General features: G+C 39.4%; 1 protein-coding gene across 3 annotated transcripts in view; it reads right to left on the reverse strand.

Annotated features, from left to right (window-relative positions):
* Positions 1–18,341, reverse strand: part of brip1 (BRCA1 interacting helicase 1) — a 77,746-nt gene that overhangs the window by 53,295 nt on the left and 6,110 nt on the right. For all 3 annotated transcript variants that reach the window (XM_044119691.1, XM_044119692.1, XM_044119693.1), the window contains exons 7-14: positions 12,071–12,349; positions 9,169–9,390; positions 8,853–9,052; positions 8,641–8,773; positions 6,708–6,862; positions 6,443–6,620; positions 6,150–6,290; positions 3,464–3,625 (exon numbers count right to left, since the gene is read on the reverse strand). In XM_044119691.1, the coding sequence (XP_043975626.1) occupies positions 3,464–3,625; positions 6,150–6,290; positions 6,443–6,620; positions 6,708–6,862; positions 8,641–8,773; positions 8,853–9,052; positions 9,169–9,390; positions 12,071–12,349 (1,470 nt within the window). The remainder of the gene's footprint in view (positions 1–3,463; positions 3,626–6,149; positions 6,291–6,442; positions 6,621–6,707; positions 6,863–8,640; positions 8,774–8,852; positions 9,053–9,168; positions 9,391–12,070; positions 12,350–18,341) is intronic.

The following is an 18,341-nucleotide window of genomic DNA, read 5'->3' on the forward strand; positions in this document are numbered from 1 at the left end:
GGACAAACTAACAGCTTTGGGTTTGTTGGAAACATCAAATTTCAGTTAGTCAGCTGGATCTCCAGCTACTGAGAAAACCAAAACAAATTCCCACCTTAACTAAAAAACTTTTGAAATAGCTGCAGAAAATTTTAAGGCCAACGTAAAATATTCTGCTGCATTCATTAATGAGCATTATCAAACACATTACTGCCAGACATACTTAATGTATGAAATTTTTGTAATTAGCTAATGTTTATTGTAGTCGTAGTAGCTTTTTGTGATACTGTGTACAGAAATAATAATAATATTTTTCCAGTATACATTATCCAGTATATGTTTGCCAACTATACCAAACATAGTACTAGTAATAGCAGTTATAAATTGCTTATTTGCATTTTGCACTTTCATTTTCAGGATTGTTCTGATAGGACCAATTATCAAAAGAGTTAGCGGTGACATATGAATAAAAATGTGCAACTGCCTTGTGAATAAGTTATGGATGGCTTTTGTGATTGGCTTTTTGGTCTCAAGCTGAAAGTTGAACAGAGCATGTAATTCCATTAGCATTATTCTGGGCTGGAATTAGTCACTTGACTTTGAGCATTAGAAGTGATTGAATTAAATGATTAATAACCAGCAGACTCCTTGATGTGGGATTGTAGGAGAGAAAATCATCAGGTTACTGCAACCAGACCATTTTCACGCCGAGCTTTTAAACCTCAAATAACTCTTAACTCTAAGTTGGCCATTTTTAGTTAGTATTCCTAACTATGCCAATTGCAGTAACCACAAAACTAAGATGCTAAAAAACAGTTTTATAGCCAATCCTTTCTCACACAGTGTGACGTAACCTCAGTCCCTATTGCCAGTGTTTAATAACTGCACACAGACAGAAGTCTAGAAAGATTTATTTCAAATTCTAAGTAGAGTTCTTGAAAAAGACATTTTCAAATATCTAAAACAGGAGATTTTATGTCAACCAGAAATTGTTGTTATTCCTGTTGTTTAGTACATTCAAAGCTCGCTGAAAAAACAACTCTTAAAAAGTAAACAGATTACTCTAGTTCATTTAATAAGTGCTTTTAAAGTCTGAAAATGCCAGCCTTCTCAAACAACTGTAAAACAATCCAAAGTTTCCATGGTAAAAAGCCAAATAAAACGTCAGCTCAGCTCTAACATCAACAGAGATAATTTACACTCGGCAAAGTGATCCATCAATCTAATTTGCTCTAAAAACAGAAAAAGCATCTACCCTGATTTAAGACATTATTAGAGGTGCAGCTGCAGTCTCTGGATGTGCATGCTGGTGGGTGAGCAGCGTGCATTCCAGTTTGACTTTGATTTGACACGAGCTCAGTGGAGCCCAGGCGCCGGACACTTCTTCACACAGACAGGGAGGCGACTTCTTTAATGGCCCTTATCTCTATCTCCTTTAAAAGCATCTTGTATTCCCCTTCATGCCTCTACTTCTACAAAAGCCTGCTTTTCTTAATTAACCATAACACCCTCTTTACTATGTGAAGCATTGGTCTTTTCTTTCGATGGCTATGGCTGGACAGCTGAGTACGCTGTGGTTTTATAGACATTTACTGCTTAGACTAAAGTACCACAAAAACAGAACAGATTTAAACTTTTGAGAAAGCAAGGCCATGACCATAACTGTAGGAATGTTAGCAGAATTGCAGAACTTTGCATGTATAGGCAATGCCTAATAGATTTAGAATTTGCCTATCTTTAGAGGCACTACAACAGTGTCATGATTAATGAGAACAGAACAACAAAACACAAATGACCCCAAAACCCATTCATCTCTCTGTCCTCTGCCTACTGCAGAGGTAGCTGTGTGGATGGAGCTGATACTCATCACTTCAATGTAGTGAATAGAATTGTCTTGAGATGCTTTACCATCTCTATGTCCACTGCCTGCACATAACCACACACAGCAAGAGGCAGACGGGACTTTGTGGCACCACCAAGGCCTCCATGGGCTCCAATTAATACCCAGCCCTTCATATTCCCTCATCTCCTTATCTTTAAGAGCTGACTGCAGATTAAATATTTATGAACCAGCATAGAGAAGGGAAAGACTTCTACATGAATATCAATAATAGAAAAAAAAAAACATCCCAAGGCTCATAGACGCTGCTTGGCTGGTGCTGCATGCTGACAAAAGGGAGGTAAAAGGGGAAAACAACACAAACCTGAGTCTTAGCTTTCCCTTGCTGTTTACATGATGGTATCATAAGCTGTTGGAGAATGCAACCTGATAGCAAGCAAAGCTGCAGACGAATCAAACCAGTGATCACTGGACGAGACACAGAAATACTGGTCCAAGATGAGACATGAAAACATGCCAAAGGCCAAACTAAAACCAGCCATGTGCAAAATGCACGTCTCTGTATGCTACATCATAGGAGAACGATACATCAGCACCAACAACAACTTTACATTTACATATATTAAATACATAAAATTATATATGCTACTTAATTACACTGCATATGCAATGTGATTTTTGGACAAATTCATACAACAACATCTGAAATTCATTTGGTCTTCACTAAACCAGAGTGACAACTGAGCTACAGAGAACATTCATTATTCATGAGGATAAGGCCGCAACAAACAAAGGGGACAAAGTGTCTATGAGTGTGCACTAAGATGTGTCCTCATTAACTGAAAGAGGATACAGTTCTGTCAGAATGATGTCATTTAACAAGTACCTGACAAGTACCTCTATTGATCAGAGAGACTATTATAATGTGATAGTGTTGAACTTTAGCAAGGCAAACAAATCCAATAAAGTTCAGGTTTGGCTCTTTTAAAACTATTAATTTTTAAATATGGTTGTGCTTAAAAAATTAGATTGTTATATCCAGCAGTATACCATTATGCTGCCTGTTCTAAGTGCTTTGTTGCAGCAAAATTATTAATGTGTGGTCTCTTTCTCCTCCTAGTGGTAAGACCTAGCAGTGATATTAAAACAAACTGAACCACCAGGTTAAATTATTTAAGAAAAGATCATGGGCAGATATTACATAAAGATAGAAATAGAAAACAGATAACACCATAGTGATTATATAATAGCCAAAACAAATAGCTTAAAATTAATGCTCCACTTGTTTTATCAGTTCAATTAAATTCAGTTTGGCACTAATTCACAGCATGTTTTCTCAAGGCATTTTACAAAAGACAAGCCCATTCTTAAACTTTTGGACCAGACAAAGAAAAAGTATTAAATGTACTAAACATTCAAAACAGAAATAAATATGTCAATGTTGATTTCTGATCAGTTGCATCTGATGCATAATCTCTCTTGCAGTAAATACAACATTTAAGGCCCCTGGCCCTTTCAAGCAGGTGGTGCAAGGTGTTTATGGGCTAATAGTAGTCCATTACAGTCTGGTTTATTGTACATCTTTTTCTAATTAGATTTCTATCTCTTATCTTTGAACTAAGAATGTTTTGCTGGTGTGTTTACCTTGTAGGAAGGCAGAAAGCAGAGCACGCCTTTGACCATGACCCGGCAGACATGGAGCAGCAAATCCCCCACCTCATCCTGGAAGGCAAATGTTTCAGCGTGCTGAAAGGTGGCGCAGAGTTTTCGGCCTTGGGGTCCTGCACCAACAGTGCCCACCCACACCTAAGCACAACAGAAAACAGTGGGTGAAAAGCTAGCCAAATTAGCTTTTCTTTGTGTGGTAGAATGGCCTAGTTAAAGTCCAGCACTAAATTCAACAGCATCGGTGGCAAGACATAATAACTGATGTTCAGAAACTCTCCACCCAGTCTGATTTAGACTGAATTACTAATCAGTAAAATTGAGAACATTTTTAGTTTCCATATGTGCAACAGTGGCAAATACTTTTGATATCTAGTTTTTGTTTGTGAAGTTTTAATATTTTTTTAAATATGGATATTTTTTTTTCTCCAACCATGCATTTTTTGGATTTCCACAGTTCAGAGCAATGTCAGGACACCTAGGACATTTCATAAGAATATTATACAGAATTTATATATTTGGACTTTGAATTCAGGTCAACTTCCAGAAGGGATGACTGAAATAAAATCATGTTATTTTCATTATCATTAGTAATTGTTTTATAAAGAAAAGAAAGTAAGAAAAAAAGTTGATTAAAATCAGAAATTTGGTACACTATGATAACCTCTGAGATTATATTGTTTTAAAATTTTAAAACAAGCTGATTTTCTTTTCCATCCATCCAACTACAGAACTACTTTCTGTTGGTCTGTCATATACAGCCCAATTGTGACAGAATGGACATTAGAAGTATTACACCCCCCTCCCTTTTAGATCTTTATTATTCCTTCTGAACTTCTGTTGCCTTTCCCATTCAATACTAGCTGCCTCATTAGTCTTTGCTATCAGTACATCATCTGCAACTGTCAGATCATCCAGGAAGTTCTTGAGCTGGTGTTTAACATTATCATTAATAAGTCCTGTTCCTACTGCTCTCAGAAACTTCTTTTGAATCAGTTCTGGGCCGTAATCTTCCTCAGAGCCAGGTTCTCTAGATGCCGCGAGCAATCTTTCTTTTAACTCTATTGCTCTAAACAAGAAATTTTGTGGTGACTCATTACTGTCCTGTGTGATGTTAATTAACCGATGGTACAGGTCAGTGGAGCTGTCTTCTTTGTAATGACCCTTTAGTATTGTTCGCAGCTGTGCAATAGTGAGGTCTGTTTTGATCTCTAGCATAGGGTAGACCTGGGCTAATAGCCTGACCACAGCCTCTATGATCTCCACTTCACTGTGATTTCTATTTAGGCCCATTTCAATCTGATGGATCAGGTTTGAATAGGACAGTTTGTCTCTCTGACCTCTTTCTCCAATTTGGCCATTAATTTTAAATTCTCTTCTTATTGTAACTTCTGGTGGATGTGCTACAATGGGGTTGGTAGGTTGTTTTTTCACTTTGTTTTCCAATTTTGCCATTTCTCCCTGTAATTTCTTTGTTGCAGCCTGGAAACTTAACTGTAATGCTGCATATTGTTCTTGCAAACTTATAAGAGCAGCATTATCCTGATTCGCAGCATTATCGACCACCTGTGACATCTCATTTTTGCTCACTTCTTTAGCTTTTGATATTAATCTGCTGAGGAATTCACAAGCCACATCCTCTTCCTCACAATCTATAGCTGTATCTACAGCTGTATTTATTAGACTGATCAGCTTGTGCTTCCTGGTTTGGTTTTCTGCTGAGACTTTTCCATATAAACACACCTCTTGTAGCTGGTCCACTTTCAACTGCACTAGGGCCTTACTTAGCTGGTCCTGCAGTTGCTCCAACTCCATCGCTGGTGTGCCACGATCTCTCTTTCTTTACTGAAGCACCGCTGATCCCATTAATTTTGTTGCACACTTTAATGATTAGACAGTGTGTTTTTCGCAGGTTCTTTATTTTCTTTACACTGTTAACACAGACAAGAGCGACAGTGAGCGCCTCCGCTGACCAGCCGTTACTGCACTAAATTTGCCGTTGGCTCGCTGAGTCAATAAATATTTACAATATAGGTCAAAATGCTCATTCAAAACTTACACATAAACATTTAGTTACTTTACTCTAGCACACTTCCACTCAACAAGACAATTTATGTAATTAGCATTGATATTTACCTGTTAACACAGACAGACAGTGAGCACCTAGGACATGACCAGAATATTATACTAAATTTATATTGCCGTTGGCTCGCTGAATCAGGAGTGCTCACTGTGCTCCATGTGCCAACTGGTGGCGAACTGCTGTAACTGCATCCCAGCTCAAGCAGGGGAAGTGCAGCCCAAAGGCACGGTCAAAAGAAGTCTTTAAATAAAGTAAAGTAAAAAAAGGGAGGGGGGTGTAATACTTCTAATGTCCATTCTGTCACACAATAACATATATATATATATATATATATATATGTATACAAGTTCAAGGGACTTCTTAAGTAAGGCACACCATCTTCTTATTCAGAATGGGTTTTATATCACTTGGAGACATTGTGACATCTACTGGGCAAAAAATGTACTTGGCAAAAATAGAAGTCTTGCAATTATCTCTGGAGTCAATTTAATCAAGTAGTGTTAATAGGTTTCCATATAAAAACAAACAATCACTGCTTTATTCATGATCACATGTAAGAACAGGTACCAAAATCTCATTAACCTGGGATTTGTTGATCACATGGTTGGCTTCTAACTGGATGGTGAATTTTACCCCAAGCTCAGAGGAGAAGGAGCCCATAGGTGACAGTGTTCCTGATGTCAGCACTATACTGCGCACTGACCCACTCAGGTCAGAGAAAGCCTGAAAATAATAAAAACAAGTTCAGAGTTAAATTTTATTTAACAAAAAAAAACAAAAAAAAACAGGGAAACAAACATTCTTATTGCCATTGAAATCAGCACATTTCTTCAGCTCAGCAATAACACCCTCTGTTTACATGCCAAACATCTCACCACAGCAGGGTTGAGACACCAGAAACTCAGCGTGAGTACTTCCGTTTTGACCCGCGTGTTTTGACGGTGTCGGTGGCGAGGCCGGACCAAAAAGCCCTGGGCATCAGGAACGTCAGGCGGGATCTGATTGGTCCAGGCGTAGCTCCTCTGCAATGCAATGCGGTAGTCCTCAGCAAACCTGCAGACAAAGTCAATCAAACCTCCTGATCGACTGGTTACCAAAGAAACCCGAAGGACTTCAAAAATGTCAAATTTGGTCTCTCACCGGCAGCTGTCCCTGTAGAGAAAATCCAACACCATAAAGAGGTTTTTCAGGACAGTTGCTGTAGATGCGCTGATAATTGGGACCTGCACCATGTCCTCCTTGCCGTTAACCAAACCGACACGTTCCTCCTTCTCCAACACAGACGCCAGGTCTTGCTGTCTCAGATATACAGTAGAGCAATTAATCCAAGCTGCTCCAAAGAGCTTTAAACTTTCAACTTCTAATGCACTCTCACAGGGGACCTATTAGGCAAAATTCACAATTTGCAAGTTTTTATTCTTTCATTTGTGTTTCTACTGCTTCTAAAAACAGGCTTAGCCTTTAATAAACACACACAGCCAGTTTTTTGGTGTCTGAAAAATCTCAACTTTCAAAACCTCTGGAAGGCAGGCTCTGCTCCTCACCTAGCGGTGCACCTCAAAGCCAGTGGGCTTTGAAGCCCAGCCCGTCACCTAGCAATCATTCAAAGTCAAATGCAGGTTGCTTTAAAATAAATAATTCTAAGTTACTAAATCAAATCTGACTGAGCGGAATAATCCTGCAGAACACAGAGAGAAGGCAGAGGAGCTCAATTCTTTTCATAGATTACCTGCCTCATGTTAAGACATAGCAAAAATTGTAATATACAGTATATGTAAAAACTTTTTTGTTTTTGTAGTTACATGGCGCAGCTTCTGTGATGGACTGGCGACTTGTCCAGAGAGACCCCACCTCTCACCTATTGACCATGCAGCAACCCTGGTGACCTCACTAGGGATAAAGGTGTAAGATGATGAATAGATGGATGCTGCAGCTTTAAGGATACATTTGATGTGAGAGTCCACTGCCTGGTAGGGATCTAACTGTGCTAGTTCTGTGAAATATTGTGCCCCAATAGCACGCGGCAGCAGTCCAACAGTGAGAGCACTTGATGGAAAACAGCATCTTCTACCCCTCAGAAAGGCTGGTCCTCTAGTCTAATAAACGTAATTATTTTTTGGGTTATTTGCTCAGCCTTCTGATTGTTAAGCTCATTGTTGACAGTTGTGGGGTGCTTTAATTGTTTCTCTTGTCGTCTTATTTTCTGAACTCAGCCTATATATGTCATCAAATGCTTTTTTTTTAAAATGTGACATTAAATTCATTGGGTTGCTGCGTTTTAACGTGCATTTCCCTTGAGGTATTTTTCCAAGATGCAAACTTCACATCACTCTCAACGGTTCAACTCAACATTGTTCAGGATTGGCTACAGCACGCTTGCTCAATGTGAAGGAACGGGGGCAATACGCTGTACACAGGGCCTCTGTAGGGGTACTGATGATTGGTTGTTGTGATCAGTAACATTAAACAATGATCGGCTAACACGATCACACATGGGCTGATAATGATCAGTGGCTGAGGGATCGCAAAGCCAATAAAAGTCATGCATCTATTAGCAGTTATTTTCATGTGCGAGTGTAAACATTGAGGAATAGAATTGTGGCCTTCAGCAGCTTATTTGGATGTATAGTGAAAGGAGGCCTTAAAACAGGAGCTCAAAATAGGCAGAACTAACCAGACTAACATCACAATAACATCTCAAAATCAAGCATGATTTTGTGCAAAAACTGTAATGAACATGTTTGTGTAGCACATAGACCAGGGGTGGGCAATCCTGGTCCTCGAGGGCCGGTGACCTGCAACTCAAAGCAGGACACCGTGTGTTGGATGTCTGGTCCAACACACTTGAATCCAACAGCTGAATCACCTGCTAAGTGCAGTCAAGTTTTCCAGAGTCCTGCTAATAACCTCATTATTTGACTCAGGTGTGTTAAAGTAGAGATACATCTAAAAGTTGCAGGAGACCGGCCCTCGAGGCCTGGAGTTGCCCACCCCTGACATAGACCCACCCTAAATTGTTCAAGGAAGCATAAGAGGTCTTTAAATTCAGTAACTGTAGTTTTTTTTTTTTTACCTTCATGTTACAGAAGGTGTCAAATGTGACACCCAAGCTGTGGAAAACGGTCAGTATATCCTTTCCACTCCAGACTTTGCAGGCATTCTCAAACCCTCGTTCAGACAGCAGCACCTGGCTCTCTTGAATCCAGCTGAGTTAACAACAAAAAACTCTGAATAAAGCTCAGGTTCTGAGAGAGAGAAGATGGTACATTTCCCTCAAACACTGACTTAATCAGGGCGTAGCAGAAGTTCCTGAGAGACTCGTGCTTGGAGCGTCTAATATTACTGTGGACCATCCCATCCAGTTCATCTTTGGTCGTCTGCAGGCTGCTGAGCTCTACGGTGTAACTGGCGCTTTCCCTTGCACAGTCTTCTATATTATGGGCCTCATCCAGCACCAAGATCTGCCCCTTCAGGTCAATCTCCATCTGCTCCAGAAATATTGACAATAAGAACAGAACTGATTATATGTTAGGATGTGATGAGGAGTTCTTGATCTGCAGCTTTCATGGTTCTTCCACTGTTCATTTCCATTGGAACTCACACTCTCTCTGATCATTGGATCCAGCAAGTAGTTATACGGACAAAAGATGATGGAGGCATCCTGCATAAGTTCCCGAGCAGCATAGTAAGAGCAGGATCGGAGCCTTTTCCCCAGAGACACCAGGTCTTCAATGTCCCAGGCTTCACGCAGCCCATGGACCCACTGTAGGGTGTGCTGGTCCCGCATCTTCTGCACACCATGGTAGAACCTGCATGACCTTCCCTGAAATACAAGCATGTTGAAATAAAAGAAAAATGTGGTTTTAACCAAAAGTTTTACATCTTGCTTTATTTTTACAAACTGTAACACCTGGGCAAGAAATTAAACCAAAAACAAGCAATAAATTCCTGTTAAATGAAAACAATGTTTTTTAAGATGCCTAAAATAATGCAAATGAACAAATAAAATGTGGTAAACACTATGCTGTTGTGATGTAGTCAAGTTTTTAGCAGGGCTATGAGTACAGGTGAAGTTGGTTCCTCCTATTATTTTAGTACTGACCCCAGTTCCTCTGTGGATTTGCTCTCTGTTGGAGTTGACCCAATAGCAATGAACTAACCATAGTATCGAGTTAGCAACTATTTCTGATTTCCAAAATTCTAGAATTTTTCCATTCATGGGGACAGCATGTTGGAGTTGCTCTGTTATGTTAGTTTTGATTTGTTCGTTTGTTGACTTTAGTTTGCTTTGTTTGTTTGTTTTTTCTTTGAGGCATTGCAGGTTTGGATGGTGATTCCCTCTGGTGTTGAAAGCTGCACAAATGGAGGGATTTTTTTCTTCTCACTTTTGGACATATGTGATGCATAATTGATCATAATTGGCAAACATTAAGCTCCCAACTCCATCTCTCTTTCTAACCATACAGTCAGACAGAGATTTAAAGAGGAAAAGCAAATGAGGTGGATTAGCAAAGCTTGCCAACAATTTATGGTGTAATTCAGGACATGTTTCTGTGGAATATTATCTCAGCTGCCTGGACATTAAACTGTTAGCATGTGATGACAGCCTTGAGACTGTCAAACAGCAACAGTCATCAGTCAGAGGCTATTTTAGTTTTGTGGACTGACTAGACTGACTGCTACTGGAGATCTTTACTGCCCACAGCATCACCATTCACAATGACTCTGAATATAATTGGTTGATATAATTTGCAAGATTTAATTTCCACTTAGGTTCAAAGTATTTTGAACTTAACTTAATTTACAAGAGAGAGTAACACTAAAACTGAAAAAGCTTTGTCCAAGAGAATATCTTTATATTTTTTTATATTTTTTAAATAAATCCGTACAAGTATGCATAACACTGAGTGATAAGTGGACCTATTAAATAAATCACAAGTTTGGATCTTACTTTACATCCATTATCACTAACTATAATAATATTCCAATATAGATGGGTTGTTTGGAGCAACACATCCAAACATTTATGTAGAGAATAGTGAAGCAATTTTAAGAAGCAACATCTAATGTACCAGGTCCTAATTCCTGCCATCAGAGGTCTCCTACCCAGAACTGCTTGAGGTGTCACTGTCACAAAAACACTGTACACAGTTTCAGACCAACAATCACAGAGGATGAAACTGTCTTCTTCTCTAAACGACATACCACATGGGAACAGTGACAATGAACCCTTTCTGGATGGCAAAACAGGATCTGATGATGGCGGATTAACAGCCCTCCGCTACTGTTAGGATGTCCAGAAGAGCTCTGAGCGAAGAGGACCCTGAAAACAAGCAGCGGAACTGCTGTGTGTCCAAATGGCCTGCCAACATGACAACGACTGCACCAGACCCTGAGGAGATACAGGGTGTCGGTAACAACTCCTCCAAATGGGGGTTATTTCTGGGCCACTCTTTTCATAACAAAGTCAGACAATTGCCTTGGAAGGCGAACGCCTCCATTGACAGCATAATTGTCCTCATTACAGTAGGCGCCTGAACTTCAGGACAGTAGGGGGTTACAAGTGTATCATGTCTCAGAAAAATGGCTTTTGACATTCTAAGGTGTCAAAAGTTGTCATGTGGTTCAATTGTACAAAATTTCTCTGAGGCTATGAGCTCCAGTTTACTCTAACCTGAGTGCAGTCGAGAAAGTGCATCTATCTCCTGATGTAATTTTTAAAAAACTATTCTGAACCAAGGTAATTATAGTTTTGGGATTTTGATTATTGTTTATTTTTATTTTGTTGCGACTTTGTTACATTTTGTCAATTTTAACCAGATTTTAGAAAGTGTTCGCTAATTTTTAGTAGTTATTTAATATTTTTTTCAGTTTTAGTTTTTATCAGTTATAGTAGTAGTTTTAGCTTTTTTTATACTTTGACATTTTTTATTATGCTCTTAAAAATTAACCAAAGTATTGTACTGTGATGAACACTCAACAGAAGATTTTCAAAGAATTTATGGAATTGTTGAACAACCAACTTACTCAGGTGTTTTCTCCCAACTTTTGCTGTCACCATTTTGCCAACTGGTGCAAGTGTCAGCAGGAGGATTGTGGAGTGCCATAATTTGCCAACAGCTGACGTAAACTGCTAGTATAGCGGTGATGGGTCGTGAGTTTTTATTTCACATCAGTACAAAAGGCTAATAAATCAATTCATAAATACAAGACTGAAGGATATTAGATCTATAATTTTAGTATGTTTTAGTTTTGAAAATGCACAATATAGATCCAGTTAATTTTAGATTTCTCCCATTAATTACTGTTTTCATTCATGAGAAAATGTTCTGTTTCAGCTTAGTTTTAGCTCATTTTAATAACCTTGTTCTGAACACATCATGAGTCTTTAATCGTTTTTATGAAGGTGAAAGACTAGCATATAGTAATAACCCTGGAGTTGTTACTATATGTGTGTAGGTGTGTGTGTGTGCGTGCGTGTGTGTGTGTGATTCCTTCCTCACATCTTTGGCCTCCAGCAGATCCTTGCAGCGTTCGTTGCGGTTGAAATGCGGCACCACGTCTGGGTTGACACAGGTGTGATCTCTGCTGGAAAGGATAGTCATGTGCACTCCGGAATAAACGGTGCGCTTCAGCTCATGAGCAATCTGAGTGATCTGCTTATGGGTTCGTGTGCCAAAAAAAATCTTTGGAATCTTTTTGCTGCCATCTTTGTCTTTGTCCTTGTTCTTCAAGTTGTCTTTGACTGATGCACACGGACAGTGGGAGCAGGGGTCGGAGGACTGGACAGAGAAAAACACTGATTTCTAATGGGTTATAGTTTGAGTTCAACATGGTTTCATTTTATTTTCTGTTAATTCTATAGAATACCAGCGTTACAGCAAATGTATTTGCAGGACAAACAAGTCCAACTCATCTTCTTTTTTGTGCTAAGAATAATGCCAAAACTTAAATGTGAATGCCATACGATCTTATTCAATAAATTAGGACATACATCAGATTAAAAGTACTTTTTGAAAATAACCTTTTACCAAGTATTAAACATTTTAAGAGATGTAATGATGATAAAACGTCAGTAGTCTAATTAAGCTATATAACGTCTTTCTCCTGACGATGGAATAACTAAAAAATTAACTTTTTAGTCATATTGTAGTTTATGGAATGAGTCTGTATATTTGCCCAATGATTGCCTACAATTGAAAACAGTTACAAAATTCAGTCATATTTTTTGTTAAAAATTATCACAATAATAGAGTTGCATTTTATTGTCCAATTTTATCAAGTGCTCAAAACCCATCAACAAGATTAGATGAGCAAACAATCAAAATGCTCTTTTTTTTTAAGGTTTTATTGGCTCTAATGGCCTTTATTTGATAGTTAATTGACAGGAAAATGGGTAATGAGAGAAGGGGGAAGACATGCAGCAAAGGTTGCCAGGCCGGGAATTGAACATGCGACGGCCGTGTCGAGGACTAAGGCCTCCTTATGTGGGTTGGGATTAACCCCTGTGCCACCACAGCACATCCCGCAATCAAAATGCTCTTAAAGAAATCAAAAAACAGAATAAACAACTTCTGTGTAAACCAAATGAATCCCTGTCAGTGGAAACTTTGTATTTTCCATTTGTGACACTGACTCCACAACTGTCCCTGAATTGGGTGGCATAAACCTGTGCCCTGCTGAATTACACATAGCAGAGAAGATATGAGATTATACAGTAAACATATTTATTTACTGTAAATTTATTAAATAAGACAAGTTTTAATTCATTTTACATATATTTTTCTGTCTCACATGTGATTCTGCAGTCATCACTGCTTTTGTACTCTGCTGAAAAGCCGATAAGGTGTACTAATGTCAGTGATGCTACTGTAACCAGTTCCCAAGTCACATCTGTCTCAGCCTCGCCTACAGCCAAAATACTCTGGGTAAACCAGTTTTCGTCAGATTACAGAAGCTAGTTTTTCTGTCAGTAAGTTAACGTCTTTAGTCTATTAACTTTAGTAAACAATTAACTGATCCCTCAATTAGTTGACAATTATTTTAATAATTAATACATCATTTCATCCCTAATTTTAATTACATTTTTGAAGTCTGGCCTTGCTTGCCTTTAAGCTGATGCTTTAACAACTATCTCAAAATAATTTTGTTTGGACTGATTCCAGATAATTCCAAATTCTCATAAACCTTTTCATTGAAAGGGCATAGATATCAAAGAGAATGCTGCAGCACATTGTGGCTAAAACATAAATAAACTGAAAGTATGGCGACTTTCCCTGGGAATTATAATACAAATGGTACCGACACAGCAACATTATTCATGGCATGAACAGGCAGTCTGACAGAAGGTCTTGTATACTCTTTAGAAAAAAAACACACTGAGAAGAATAAAGAATTTGTATCTATACATAAGGCATCCTGTCACTCACTACCAGGTGACCTTTACTAGGTCTGAAAGATGATAGGCCACCATTGTGGTGACTGAGAAAATCTAGCTGCTTTATAATTGGATGCCCAGTGATGAAGTGAGTTCTTTTTCCCTGCTCACAGGTAAAATGTAGAGCTTATGAAACTGATATTACTAATGAGTCAAGCTCTTAAGTGGTGCAGTCTTTGACTGTTCAGTTATTCACAGGAATAACTATTCTAAATTTCTGACTGTTTGAAGGTGAGTCGGTTTTCACAAATAGCATATTTAGGAACAATATCTGGCACTGGTTGCATGTACTATAAACAAACACAAACCAACATAGACTGAGAAGTAACAGAGAAAGTACACAAACATTAAACAGTGGTAAAACATTCAATGAAGAAGTCAAAAGAAAATTATTTTTTCTTCCCTAATGGTCTTTGCTGTTAATTGACAGCAATGTCTGATCACATTACACCATAGTTTCTTCACTCTGACATAGTCAAAAAAAAAAAAAAAAACACACTAAGGGTGTTTCCACACCTGATGGTCCGTATATTTGGTTTGATTGGGGACCAAAACTGCAGCATTTGTTACATTTTCAGTTGGTGCAGTTCTCTTTCACACGGCACTGTGTCAAACAATCCAAGCTAACTGAAAAACCTGTTTCCCCCGTTCGCCTGTGGTGGCGCTGCACCAAGAACTACGGAAGGAATTGACACAAAACCTCTAAAGAAGACCAGCACAACTTCCTTCTTCAAAAAATGAAAACATAAATTAAGTGGTATCAGATTTTAGCGATTGTAAGATTTCTCCTGCAGCTAGCACTGAATCATGTACGCAAAACCAGACTGTGCAAATGGGAGTCGATATCTGTTGCAAAATGATCATAGCGATTTCTATAAAATACAGCTTAAATTAAAGCTGAGAAAATTGCTGATGTTTTAATATTTAAAGTATATGTATATATTCTCCCTAGATATAAATCTATAAATACACTCAACAAAAATATAAACGCAACACTTTTGTTTTTGCTCCCATTTTCCATGAGATGGACTCAAAGATCTAAAATTCATTCCAGATAAACAATATTACCATTTCTTTCAAATGTTGTCCACAAATCTGTCAAAATGTTTGATAGTGAGCACTTCTGCTTTACTGAGATAATCCATCCCACCTCACAGGTGTGCCACATCAAGATGCTGATCTGACATCATGATCATACAGGTGTACCTTATACTGCCCACAATAAAAGGCCACTCTGAAATGCGCAGTTTTGTTTCACAGCAAAATGCCACAGATGTCGCAAGCATTGAGGGAACATGCAATTGGAATGCTGACAGCGGGAATGTCAACCAGATCTGTTGCTTGTGCATTGAATGTCCATTTCTCCACCATAAGCCGTCTTCAAAGGCGTTTCAGAGAATATGCCAGAACATCCAACCGGCCTCACAACCGCAGACCACATGTAACCACACCAGCCCAGGACCTCCACATCCTGCAGGTTCACCTCCAAGATCGTCTGAGACCAGCCACTCAGGCAGCTGCTGAAACAATTGGTTTGCATAACCAAAGAATTTCGGCACAAACTGTCAGAAACCGTCTCAGGGAAGCTCAACTGCATGCTCGTCATTCTCATCGGGGTCTTAACCTGACTCCAGATCATCATCGTAACAGACTTGAGTGGGCAAATGCTCACATTCGATGGCGTCTGGCACGTTGGAGAGGTGTTCTCTTCACCGATGAATCTCAGTTTACATTGTTCAGGGCGCATGGCAGACAGCGTGTGTGGCGTCATGTGGGTGACGCATATTCTACATGCAGTTCTACACTATTTTGATGTTCAGTCCAGCAGAAATAGCTGTTAACGTATTTAGCTGCAGATGCATTGTTTGTAATAAATGATCAAGTGTTCACTAAAGTTGTTTTTGCACTTGGGTAATAAAAGGTTTATATTCTTAATAAAATAACCAAATTATTTGAATGTTCTTATGTATTTCTAATATTGTTTAAAATAAGCATAAGTGGTTAAATGAAAATCTGCAGACTATAACAATTTTTTTTATCCAATTAATCAATAAATCCTCAAAATAATCAGTTGAATAATCATATACTATAGTAATTGTTAACTGCAGCGCTATACCATTCTTGTTTATAACAACTAAACATAACTCTCTATTTAAGCCAACACTTATTGATAAGTCTTCCATAATGACAAGAGTGATTCCACACAAGAATGAATGGTATGTGATGTCATGCATTGGTTCTGGCTTTGCTACTTATCAAGGGGATCAGAAAGTAACACTTCTGATGACATACAAGAAGCTCCAGTTACCCAGTGGCTCAGATTTTCCAAGAATGTTTGCCCATCAAAAATTACAATGTGTGGTGAAGTGTAGGCCAGATAGCACTCTTGGAGAGCTGCCGCTCAGAACTAAGAGGGATAACGACCCCTGAGCCCATGTGAAAAACAAATAGAGGTGCTCAGGGCCCCAACACCAGTTCAAGTTACCATTCTCTGAAACAGTTACGCTCCACAGCCTGGGCCTAAGGCCCGATCACCTTACCTGCTGCTGCCACATTAAATAGAGCTATCCAAATATCCTGCACCAAGATGGCCAATAATTACTTATTCATTGGCAGGTAGGGGGAGGATGGGGAGCTTAGGGCAGCGTAGAGGGGCATCCTGATGAATAGAGGCCCTTGTCAGAAGCTGCAGCAGGAAACAGCTGACACAAGAGTATCTTTTTACGCGGCTGCTTCACGAGATGCCAAGACAACAAGGTCTCAAGCGTGGCCACGGAGTCCCAAGCAGACACCCCTATGAGAAGAACGCAGACAACTGGCAATGGAGGAAAACACAACGCTGCAGAACGGTTCTCCTGCCGCCACTCAAACAGAATGCTTTATAGTAACACAAACACACCATGCTGTTGTTGGCTTTAAAACTGCTGGTACACTGGGGGTGTTCTTGTCTCTCTCTCTCTCTCTCTCACACACACACACACACACACACGTTGCCAAGTGTAAGCATACTGCCCACAGTGGCTACTGCTTGTGGAACTGACAGAACAGAGGTCAGTGGTGTTACTGAACACCTCAGAATGTTCACAGGTAGCTCTTTGTTGCTGCACTCCTGGCCAACACCTGAGAGATGGAAATCTCACACTCCAGAGGGGCCGGTCACAAGGAACCAAGGGGCCACAGGCAGCGGATCACCTAGGCACTGCTGGCGCCTCTGACTGGACACCAATATGCTCCTCATTCCACAGCTTTCGAGGGCTTGGAATTCATTCCAATAAAGGGTGGGCTTCAATAGGCACTACCTTGGAAGACCTGACACCCAACACCCCTTCTCCAGATATGACCACAGAGCACAGGTAGGGGCCCTGGCAAATATCTGCCCTCCGAAGCACCTGTTTATCCCTCGGGCGCAGTAACCAGCGGGTGAACCCCATTCAATATTTATCCCTGTGGCTTTCACAGATCAGCAGCCCAAGCGAGGCAAACCCTCTTAATTAAAACTGGAGCTTGCTTCAAAGGGCCCCATTCAGGCCATCAGTCAGCGCTCGTGGGACAAAGCAGTCCGGGTCATGTAGCTAAAGTGAAACTAGAGACAAACGCGTTTTTTCGACTTCACTTTCCCTCCTCCTCTTTTTCCACATCCGACTATCCAGAGCTCTCGTTCCAAGCTCCACAGCTGTGGCAGGCTGCGGCGCTGGTGTGGGAGGCTGAGCACCCTGTCAACTACCAGCAGCTCTGGCTGTATTGGGAGATCATGACGAACTTGCTTTAGTCTGGATCAGAATTACTTCTGAACCCAAACCAGAAACCACATCACATATCCTCAGAAAATTATGCTTTTGGATAGACTTGATTCAGCTGTTATTACAGCTGAAAACAGGTTCAAATGTTAAAATATTTATATACATTTTTATTCCCAGGATGACTGGCATCAGATCATATGTGGTTTATATAGGAGGCAAAGAATTACATTTTTAGGTAGAGTGCAGCTTGCAAAATTTGAAAAGATTTGGGTCAAACGGGGAGAAAAAAACGTGGTAAAATGTCCAGAATTTGTGCAACTCTGAACCATTTTTATTGTAATTTATTTACGTGGGTACACCACCCCTCAATTTTTTTGTTAATATAATTTTAGAAAAGTTTAGCAAAAAAACACCATAACAAAAACAAAATTATTATTATTATTATTATTATTATTCTTTAATGTAATGACTAAAAAATTAGTATGTACTGACAACAAAACACCTAAACAAAGAAACCTTTTCTGACCTACCTCATAAATACTCATCAGAAAAATCATGAGCAGAAACTTTTGAAACAGCAAGACATCCGTTGTTGAT

Source organism: Gambusia affinis, linkage group LG06 (genome assembly GCF_019740435.1).
Source record: "Gambusia affinis linkage group LG06, SWU_Gaff_1.0, whole genome shotgun sequence".
Classification (NCBI taxonomy): domain Eukaryota; kingdom Metazoa; phylum Chordata; class Actinopteri; order Cyprinodontiformes; family Poeciliidae; genus Gambusia; species Gambusia affinis.